Here is an 11,215-nt window from a genome sequence, read left to right as displayed (position 1 = left end):
GCCTCACACTCCCCTGACGCCTCACACTTCCCTGACACCTCACACTCCCCTGACGCCTCACACTCCCCTCACGCCTCACACTCCCCTGACGCCTCACACTCTGCTGACACCTCACACTCCCTCCTTGGTGTGTCGGCTGCCTGTGTTGCACCTGTCTTGTGTGTGAGTGAACCCTGTCCCCTCCCTCCTTCTTGTATTCTGTGTGTCAGAGAGGACGGCGCTGCCGCTGACCACGTTGTACCTCTGTAGCGCTGTGAAGCTTGGTGTGACACTTTACACTACACAAAATCCAAAAATAATGCCACGTCCAATGCTTGTTTTAGTGCATGATGTGAGCGAACCCTCAATATGGGAGCAGAATGTACATTTGTTTTTAGTCCTAACTATGTGCGTCACAGAAGAATTAAACATCCTTTAAACTAAAAAGCAAGGCTCGGCTGATGGCATGATAGCTGGCACAGCGCCAGCAGCGGTGACTCAAGGCGCTCTCCACCCAGCCTCTCACAGCGCCAGCAGCTGTGACTCAAGGCGCTCTCCACCCAGACTCTCACAGCGCCAGCAGCTGTGACTCAAGGCGCTCTCCACCCAGACTCTCACAGCGCCAGCAGCGGTGACTCAAGGCGCTCTCCACCCAGACTCTCACAGCGCCAGCAGCGGTGACTCAAGGCGCTCTCCACCCAGACTCTCACAGCGCCAGCAGCGGTGACTCAAGGCGCTCTCCACCCAGACTCTCACAGCACCAGCAGCGGTGACTCAAGGCGCTCTCCACCCAGACTCTCACAGCGCCAGCAGCGGTGACTCAAGGCGCTCTCCACCCAGACTCTCACAGCGCCAGCAGCGGTGACTCAAGGCGCTCTCCACCCAGACTCTCACAGCGCCAGCAGCGGTGACTCAAGGCGCTCTCCAACCAGCCTCTCACAGCGCCAGCAGCTGTGACTCAAGGCGCTCTCCACCCAGACTCTCACAGCGCCAGCAGCTGTGACTCAAGGCGCTCTCCACCCAGACTCTCACAGCGCCAAGCAGCTGTGACTCAAGGCGCTCTCCAACCAGCCTCTCACAGCGCCAGCAGCTGTGACTCAAGGCGCTCTCCACCCAGACTCTCACAGCGCCAGCAGCTGTGACTCAAGGCGCTCTCCACCCAGCCTCTCACAGCGCCAGCAGCTGTGACTCAAGGCGCTCTCCACCCAGACTCTCACAGCGCCAGCAGCTGTGACTCAAGGCGCTCTCCAACCAGCCTCTCACAGCACCAGCAGCTGTGACCCAAGGCGCTCTCCACCCAGACTCTCACAGCTTCTTCCCTCCCTCCCCTGGGTTAACAGAGCTTCCCTCCCCCTCACGCCCCCTGGGCTCCTTTCACACAAAAGATGCTGTAACCTTCGTGTCCAGGGCAGAAGGAGCTTAGTCTGTGGCAGGGGTCAGAGTTCGACAAAGCACTCCTGGCCCAGCCTCACCTTCTCGGCACTCTCAGGCACAGCGCCTCGAAGCCCTCCTCAACACAGCGCCTCAAACTGGGAAGCCCTCCTCGTAAGCGCCTGGAAGCCCTCCTTGGCACGGCGCCTCGCAGCCCTCCTCGTACAGTGCCTCGCAGCCCTCCTTGGCACAGCGCCTCGAAGCCCTCCTCAGCACAGCGCCTCGAAGCCCTCCTCGCACAGCGCCTTGAAACCCTCCTCGACACAGAACATCGCAGCACTCATCGGGACAGTACCTCGCAGCCCTCCCCTCCTTGGCACAGCGCCTCGTAGCCCTCCTTGGCACAGCGCCTCGCAGCCCTCCTCGCACAGCGCCTCGCAGCACAGCGCCTCGCAGCCCTCCCCTCCCCTGCAAGCGCCTCGCAGCCCTCCCCTCCCTTGCAAGCGCATCGCACAGTCTGCACCGAGATGGCAAAGAGATTTGAACTCATAAACGAAAAGCTCTCGTCCTCAGCCAATGACAGGGCCCCGGAGGAGCTGCTGTTCACCCACAAGGGGGTGCTGTACCCCAGCTCCCTGTGCAGCCCGGAGACCTTCCAGGCGCTAGACGCTTTCCAGCTCAGGGCAGACGACCTGCTCTTGGTGGCTTACCCTAAATGCGGTGAGTAAATGCACGCTTTTATGCATTTCTTTTTTATCTGCAACAAAAGCCTGGCGGTGCAGCCAACAACACTGTCAGGGCTGGGATCTTTGAGCAGTGAAACTACACGTCCCAGAATGCAGCATTCTGTGGCTCTAAAAGGCAACACTGGTTATGAGGGTCCCGGTGGCATCCATGCGATACCTGTCTAAAAAGCCACATATATGAGATTGAGTGGTTGAGTCTGGCCGTGACCCCAGCTCCTCACAGTCAGACTTGTCTCAACTCTGCTCACTTGTACCTTTGAACCGTGAGATCCCGGCGCTGCCGCCCTGTCGAGGCTCCCAGGTCCATGTGTGATCTGGCACTGTACACATCTGTCGGCTCACCTCACCCTGCCTGGCATTAGAAACATGATATAAATGCCTCCTTCCTCAGAAGCCTTTCTTTGAACTTTCTTCTCCTTCAGTTCAGGTCATTGGCTCACAGGAGGCCCCTTTACTGCGATATTTATTTAGTGGTAGCGGCTGCTTAGCCGGTGGCCCAGTAAATCATGACTTTTCGGTGCTATTTACAAGGCAGCCGGCTAAATAGTGCAGATTAATCATTATTTATCCTGTTGCCTTGCAAATAGCAGAGACACGTCACCATGTACCTGGTTAAATAGTAGAGATTGGGCAGTGTTCGGCCCCAGCCATGTAAACAACTGTTGGACTTGGCCCTTCTGGCAGGTTCACCCCCACACTTTCCAGGGTAAAGTGCGTGCCTGGTACGGTTGGCCGGCCCTCCCATAGGAATGCATGGGGGAATGTGTGCGTCCATGTTAGTTCCTGATGTGTGGGGAGTGCAGGCTCGAGTCTGGTATGTGCAGACTCGGGTGATTGAATGCTGCGCGATGATGTGTAGTTGAAGTTGAAGTTAAGGGTTTTGTAAAGCGCTCGTTCACCATGCGGTTTCTTGGCGCTGAGGACAGGAAGCTCCAGGAGGAATATGGGTGGTGGTTTAGAGTGGAAAGGCATGAGAGAAAAGGAACGTTTTAAGAGCCTTACGGAAATCTCGATACATAGAGATAGACCTGATAGAGAGGGGGGGAGGGCATTCCAGAAAGGGGGGGCCAAAGAGGGAAACCTCAGGCCTCCGATTTGTTTCCTCTTGAAGCGAGGGACACATAGGAGAAGCTGGGAGGAAGAGCGCAAATCTCTAATAGGGACATAGGGGTATATTATCAAGGGGTTTATCTCCGCTTTTTTGGCTTTAAAAGCCAAGAAAGCGGAGATAAAATTATCTCCCTATTACCAAGCTGTCGCTAACACCAGTTAGTGACAGCTAATAGGAGATAGCGACCATCTTGGGCCCCGCTTTGCATGTCAGTGATATTTATCACTAATGACATGCAAAGTGGGCGTGCCAAGATGTTAGCGACTGGAAACAGTCGCTAACATCGCTATCTCCTATTACCAACTTTTGGAGATATTCGCGCTAAGCGCGAATATCTCCAAAAGCTAACACCTGCCCTGAGCAGTTCTTCACCATGTTATCCAATGGGAGGTGGATAACATGGCTAAGAGCATTTGCTCGATAATGCATGAATATCGCTGACTTTTCAGCGATATTCATGCATTGCGGCCGTTTTTTATCGCATTTGCGATAAACCCTGCTAATAGCAAGGTTTATCTGCGATAAAAATCGCCGATGTGCGGCGATAGTTTTTGTCTCTAAACAAGTTAGAGACAAAAATTATCGCTAGTTGTTGGTAATATGCCCCATAGGGTTTAATTTTGGGATTGATAAAGGCAGGCGCAGTGCCAGTCCAGGCCAGAAAAATCGTGCAGCACATCTTAAATAGAGAGCGTTGAGAGCTGGGCAGCCAGTGGAGAGTTTTAAGCAATGGGGTAACATGGTGAAATTTGGGGAGTCTATAGACCAGACGAGCCGCCTGGGTTTGGATAAGTTGAAGGCGGCGGAGTTCCTATGCTGGTATGCCTACATACAGACCATTGCCATAATCGAGGCGCGACAGGATCATGGCCAAAAGAAGGGCTGTGAAAGAAAAGAGGCCGGAGATTTTTCGTATGGTTCGGAGAGTCAAGAAACATGATGAAACCACAGCGCTGATCTGAGGGCGCATTGTGAGGTCCTGGCTAACTTTAATGCCCAAAGTTTTTACAGAGACAGAAGGTGATGGGGAGGGCCAAGGAAGGGAGGCCAAAAGGCAGAGGACCAGGGGCTGGGAGAGCTGCCAGTAAGTACCAGCTCAGTCTTATCGGGTTTAATTTGAGGTGTTTAGCGTTCATCCAATCAGAGATAAAGGTCATGACAGTTTGAAAATTAAGGACAGGGTCGGAGAGGGGAGAGAGATTAAAGATGAGCTGGAGGTCATCTGCATAATTGAATACCGTGACCTCCATTTGTTGCAGAGCGAAGATCAGGGGAAAGATATAGAGGTTAAAAAGAAGGGGGGAAAGAGAGGAGCCCTGGGGGACCCCACAGGGGACAGAGCAGGCGGGAGCAGAGAAGCCCGCCAGCTGGACCGCCTGTGTGCGATTCCCAAGAAAAGAGGTGAGCCAAGTCAAGGCAGATCCCCGAATGCCGGCACCCTCGACGCGGTCGATGAGAATGGAATGATCGACCGTGTCAAAGGCGGCGGACAAATCAAGGAGGACCAGAGCTTGAGGGGAGTTGACATCGGCGCTGCGGCTAAGCTCATCCAGGACGGAAAGAATGACGGATTCCATGGAATGAGCTGGACGAAACCCTGCCTGGTAAAGAGCCAGGCAGTGGTTCTCCTCGATAAAGGCACTGAGACAGGTGGTGACGTGGCTCTCCAATATCTTTCCAAGAAAAGGGAGTAAAGAAATCGGGCGAAAATTGGAAAGAGGAGTAGGATCAGCACCTGGTTTCTTCAGGATAGGAATTACTTTAGCTGATTCGAATGAATCAGGGACAATTCCCTGAGTAAGAGAATTATTGATGAGAGTTAAGGGGGGCTCAGGGCAAACAGAAAAGATCTCTCTCAGGATGTGGGCCGGGCAGATGTCGGAGGGGGAACCTGATTTAACCTTCATGAGCAGAGTGGAGAAGGCATCCTTGGGAATCAGGGTGAATTGGTCTAGGGAATAAAGATTAGTCGGGGGTTGGGGGCATAAGAAGGTAGGAGAAGGCAGAGGAATGTTGAGTTTAATGGTAGCAATTTTCTCAATGAAAAATTCATTGAGGGAGTTGCATAGAGATTGTGAAGGGACTGGTTTAGGAGTGATTCTGTTAGAAGTGGCTAATTCATGGACAATGGTGAAGATTTCCTTGGGGTTGTTTGCCACAAGGAGGATCTTGGATGAGAAGTATTCCGATTTTGCAAGGAGGATAGCTTTCTTGTAATCCTGGAGGAGAGTGGTGTAGTGTAATTTAGATATGGAGCAATATCCCCGTCTCCAGTGGCGCTCAGCCTGCCTGAGTGCAAGTTTTTTCTGCTTAAGCTCAGTGGTGAACCATCTATTGGCGTCGTGGAGGCGGCGTGTTCTGACCAATTTGAGGGGGGCCACTGGGTCACAGGATGCAGAAAGCCAACTATTGATAGCGGCAACTTGAGAGTTAGGGGAGATATCAGCCAATTCGGGAGTTGAGGTAGAGAGGGACGAGCAGAGAGTCGCTAAGACAACATGGTTCCAGTTGCGTGCCCAGATGTTGCTAGGGAGGGGGTCTTAGTGTCAATTCCTAAGTCAAGGGAAAAAGAAATAAAGAAGTGGTCGGACCAGGGACAGGGGGTGACTGCAGGGGAAGAAATAGATAAATTAGCTGACCATACTTGGTCAAGGATATGGCCGCGGATGTGAGTAGGAAATTGTATATGCGAGGTCAAATTTAGAGTTAGGAGTGATTCTGTAAAGTCCTTCGACATAGGATCCTCGTGAGGGTCAGTAGGCCAGAAGTTAAAGTCTCCCAGTACCAGAACAGAGGAATTGTTGACCACCAAGGTGACCAACAATTCCTGTATAGCAGGGATGAAGTAGGGCATGGGTTCAGAGGGACGGTAAAAAAGTGCGCATGTAAATGGGACAGCAAGAGAAACGGAGCAGACAACTAAAAAATCAAGAACCGCGATAAGAGGAAATGAGAGGAGCTGAAACTGAAAATTAGAGGGAGCAATAAGGGCCACTCCACCGCCAACCTTACCCCCAGGACGGTCGGCACGTATAACATAATAAGAAACAGGAAGAGCTGCAAGAACATCGGGCAGGGAGTCAGAAGAAAACCAAGTTTCAGTAAGAAATAAAATATCGGGTTTAACCGTATCTAAGAAGGTAAAAAGCTCCAGTTGGTGTTTAACCGCCGAGGGGGTGTTGAGCATGTAGATTGATATTACAAGCGGGAAGCTGTCATTGCTGGGGGGAAGGAGAAAAGCCTCAGGGGAATCAGATAGCAAAGAGGGGTCCAGGGATCCGTGTGTCTGGGGAGATGATGTGGTGGGCTTAGATTGTAGAATGCCAAGTTTGTCAATGCGAGCAAGAGCAGGGGCACTAATTGGCCAGTTGCCCTGAAGAGCCTGGAGTTGCTTAGATGAATAATATATAAATTGGGCACAGTGGAAGGCCCCGTGCCCCGGTCGGCCGCGGACGGGCGCAGACGGGCTTGCCTTTGGTGCGCCCGCTGCGCGAGCGCATGGGCCCTGCCTTAAGTAGGAGAAATCGATACAAAAGGGGATGATGTATCGCTTTGTTCGCCCTAAGTGTGGCAGGGTATGCTCAGACGTGAGTCCCTTGTTCACTTGGCCACTGGATTCAAGATAGCCTGGCTGATGAGGATTATGAATCCGAAACCGGTCCCAGGATGCTTGTTTCCGGTCCATGGAAGACATGGCTTGGCAGTTCGGGCTGGACTGTTCCCATAAGGCACAGGGTCAGACTGATTTGCATATAGCCATGTCTGAACTGGGGTGGCCGATTAAGCTAAAGAATGGTGATGGATTAAACCCCGATCAGTTGACTGGGGGTGAGTGTTTGATTTGCTCAAACGCTCCGTCCATCATCCCCTTTTGTATCGTTAAGTAGGAGAAAGCGCCAAAAAGCTAGAGCGCTAACCTTGGAATCCTTGGAATCGCGCCGGAAGTGAAAATTCACCCCAACAGCCCTATGATCAAGCAGCACAAAGCCGCGTCGGACCGGGGCTCAGGGGAGAGTGGACAAAAATGAATCTGCACAGTGGCAGCAAAACAAGGAAATTATTTTAAAATTGCATTATTAAAAACAAAGTCACAAGGGCATGCATGCACAGCTAGCGACCACCCACTGCCACCGGGTGCTAGTCGCGTCCGCATGATTGTGTCTATTGTGGAAGTGCCACTTCTAGAAGTTTGTGTGCCTGTGCAGTGAAGGTGCTGGTGTGTGATTGGCTGGAGCTGGCTGGTGTGCCAGGCTCCAGGAGTCAGGATGGGTCTGCCCCGGTGGTGAATGGGAGATCTGCATGTTGATGGCCGGGGACGGGGAGGAGTGCACCTGGGATCTGAATACGGCTGGGCTTTCCCCTCACAATGCTGGCTCCACCACCTGTGGTGTGTCTGATGTCCCTGACCCATCCTGTGAATAGGCAGAGGGGCTGAGCAAAACAAAGTGCTCAGGAACCAGTTGTATCTGGATCGCCCCTTGCCTGCACCTTTAGACAAAGGATTGTAATGTATAAAAAGGGGCTGGGTCCCCTTGAAAAGGATTCTCTCTTGCTGATCTTATTTTGGAGGGGGGCCTGCTTCTGCTGGGCACCAGGAGGATACCGCCACTGGGGATTGCCTCCCTGCCTAGGAGGACCCTGCGAGCTGGCCCCTGGGCCCAGCCTTGCCCCCCCCCCTGAAAGACTATTTCTGGACTTTGCCCTGTGGAGCTCCTTGATTTCCCCTCACAGTGCCAGGGTAGCACTGTTGTCTGTGCCAGAGAGCCCCTTCACGGGCTAATTGCAGCCCAGGGCAGCGATCGCCCTTTTGAGGAATTCCCCGGCGTGGGGATCCCCCTGTCTCCCACCATCGGCACGGGTGCCCACCCCGCTCATTGCCGTGGTGGGTATTTGCAGAGATTATCGTCCCGGGCAGGTGCCCACCCTGCCAGGGACGTTGTGCCCTAGTCACAGGAGCCCACCCCGTATTGCTGCCCCATCGAGAAAATCACCGCTGCCGGCCCGAAGATCGCCTCGAAGGCACTGGGCCCGCCTCCCTACCGAGGGCCGCACTGCCATAACCGGAAGCCAGGCAAGCAGTGGTGTGACGTGGGCAGGGTCTCAAGCAAACCGGAAGCGGACGGGAGCCCACCCCGCGCTCCGGGACAAGACAAAGAAGAAGCCGGCGTCCTCTCCACCGGGGCTCCCATGAGCAAGGGAGAGCCCCGCGTGACCCAGAGGAGTCCTTCCAACCGGTAAGTGAGGCCCCGGAGCTGTGGTAAGGAGAGGGGGCGTTGGGGCACATTGCCGGTGCCCGCCCCCCCCAGTGTGCTCACTCTGTGTGCGAGCCGCCTCACCTGGGGCACAGTTGAGTAGAGTCTGCGAGGCTCGAGGGGGCATTCTGTTTATTTCGAGTCCCCCACGAGGGACTCCAACATTCATGGACAGTTGTAATTTAGAGCCCTGAGAGGCTCAAGGGCATTTCTTTTATTTCGAGCTACAGAGGCTCCATGGCACAATTCTACTTCGAGTCCCCCGAGAGGGACTCCAACGTCTTTGGGGGCATTTTGGATTGGTAGAGCGGCCCCGGAAGGCAGCGGGCTGCTCCCACCTTGCCCCACAGTTGTTCTTGAGCCCAGCGAGGCTCACGGGGCCACATGTGTTTTGGTGACCAGAGCCTGCGAGGCTCCTGCATCTAAGGAGGCATGTTGTGTTCAGAGCCCACAAGGCTCCACCGTGTTGGTCCCATTGTTTCCACAGCTGCACAGCACTTAATGGGCAGCTGCTCCGTTTAGGCCCCCCCCCCTGACATTTTGGACACAGGGTTGGTCAGCCCCTGAAAGGCCAGGTTGGCCTAGGGACCGTTACATGCTTTGGCTTATGTGATTTCTGCGCAATTGTTCTTTGCTGCACCTCTGAATGAGTTGTGATGCATCATGTGTAATGTTTTCATACCTATACCCCTAAATGTATAGTGATACTTAGGTGGTTGTTCTTCCTAGTACAGGTGTTGCTAGTGAGGTCCTGGTTCCCTGCGTGATATTTTCCTAATGTGGTTAGGGTTTCGTAGGTGGTACTTACCTGTTACCAGTGATTACTGGTCGTGTGCTACATTGGCTATTTGGTTCTACAAGTGTTCTATGTGCTAAGGGTTATCCCTACAAAGTGCTAATTCTACCAAGTGCTAGTTCTAAAAGTGTTTATTCCTGACAGTGGTGCCCGTGGCACTGTCCCATGTACCTAATCCCCTGTAAATTCTGCCCGTGATATGGCACACTGTAACAAGTGTATTTATTATCTAATGTGTTTTGTACAATACAAAGGCTATTTTTATATATAACCTTGTGTGGAGTTTCCTTTGTGGTGGGCCTTGGGTGTTGTTGCTGGGGGTGAGTGCGCAAATACTTAATTACATTGCCTCCGGGATAAGCCTTATTGCTCGAGCCACGTTGCCTAGAGGGTGAGCAGGGGTTATCTTCGGCGTGTAACTCCCTTGCCCTGACTAGAGTGGTGGTTTCTGCCTGGCTTTGGCGCAAACATTAAACAAAACCATTTAAAAAAGGGTCCAAGGGATATACTTTTTAAAGACCCACACCTGATTTTATCCCCAGCAACAACTGAATGTATAACACACGAAACACAGGGGGTCTAGCAGCCAAATTGAGAGGCTTCACTGTCGATACTGAGTCAGCAAGATCTCAAAATATCTTTATCGCACACACATAACGTATTAATAAGGATAAAGGAGGAAAAAGGCTAACACTACATGCATAGAGGAGACCGGTGCATCATCGATTATTCGTAAATGGCTGATTAATCCTCAACAGATTGTAAAGGGTTTCCATCAAATTAGACTCAATGATCAGTTCTATCATTTGGCCAAACCCATGTGCAAATGAGGCTGGTCCCCTGATCAGTGGGACACTCAGCTCCGCACCTTATTGTTGTATCAGGATTTGGTCCACCAAATACACAAACCGTCCATGATGACTGATCTTTTGATGGTAAAGTAAAAAGAAATAGTGCAACGAACAAATATCTGTCTATATAAGGGCCGTTATATAGACAGATATTTGTTACTGTCTTTTCTTGCACTGTTCTATATATCTTTTTAATTAGGAGGCGTGTCTTGTCTGCAGAATAAAGTATTTAGAAGGAGGACATTCCATCCTATTTTAAATCACTTTCTTGTTCGTTGCACTATTTCTTTTTACTTTACCATCAAAAGATCAGTCATCCTGGCTTTGGCGCAAGCCTCAGCCAACCGGAAACCCCATTTCTAACTGTAGGAGAGTATGGTCTGCTATCCTATGGTCACCCCAAATTTTTGCTTTTTGCTTCACTGGTTTATGACTTAATGTGGCTGTGGGCCTGCTAATCAGACCCACAGCCTGCTGTTCTCTCTCTAAATTAATGCCAATGCACATTAGGTGCATTACGAAATTGGAACTGGTTCACCTTATTGGCCCCTGTGCCAGTGTACCCCAGGTACCCAGGGCATAGGTGCTTCCAAGGCCTACCAGGGGCTGCAGCACGTATTGTGCCACCCCTGGCCTGGCCTCCATATTTGACACAACTGGCTGATCACTCAGCTGGGGTAAGTCGGTGTAACCACCCCTTACTTAGGTATAGTATGCCTATATCTAACCTAAAATGGACACATATGTTCCTATCAGCCAATCCCATGGATGACCTCATCAATCCTGGAGGCAGAGTGCTTTGAAATATGTGAGATGGTGCTCTGGCATGAGTTGAGCCTGTCTGAAGCTTTCGGAACCAAGTCCTTTAGCTGTTTCATGATACTGCCATACCATATACTCTTAAGTGCATTATAATCCTCGCGGTTAAATGCTATCTTTGGTTTGGCTTTATCAAAACATGTTGAGTAAGGTGTCATACAAATTGGAATACTACCCCCTTGCCAGTTCTGGCGACGGGGGTAGCATTCCACCCTTCTAGAGGGACACGACATGTACATAACCTGAACCCCGGTTAAAGTTAAACATGAGCCTCAGCATCACAAAATGGA

At 51.8% G+C, this 11,215-nt stretch overlaps 1 protein-coding gene across 1 annotated transcript in view; it reads left to right on the top strand.

Moving 5' to 3' along the window:
• Positions 1 to 1,396: 1,396 nt before the first annotated feature.
• The window catches only part of LOC144767881 (sulfotransferase 6B1-like), a 117,294-nt gene continuing 107,475 nt past the window's right edge, over positions 1,397 to 11,215 (top strand). The window contains exon 1 of the mRNA XM_078651234.1: positions 1,397 to 2,070. Within this exon, the coding sequence (XP_078507360.1) occupies positions 1,878 to 2,070 (193 nt within the window). The 5' untranslated portion in view covers positions 1,397 to 1,877. The remainder of the gene's footprint in view (positions 2,071 to 11,215) is intronic.

Source organism: Lissotriton helveticus, chromosome 7, assembly GCF_964261635.1.
Source record: "Lissotriton helveticus chromosome 7, aLisHel1.1, whole genome shotgun sequence".
NCBI lineage: Eukaryota > Metazoa > Chordata > Amphibia > Caudata > Salamandridae > Lissotriton > Lissotriton helveticus.
This window is presented reverse-complemented; position numbering and strand designations above follow the sequence as displayed.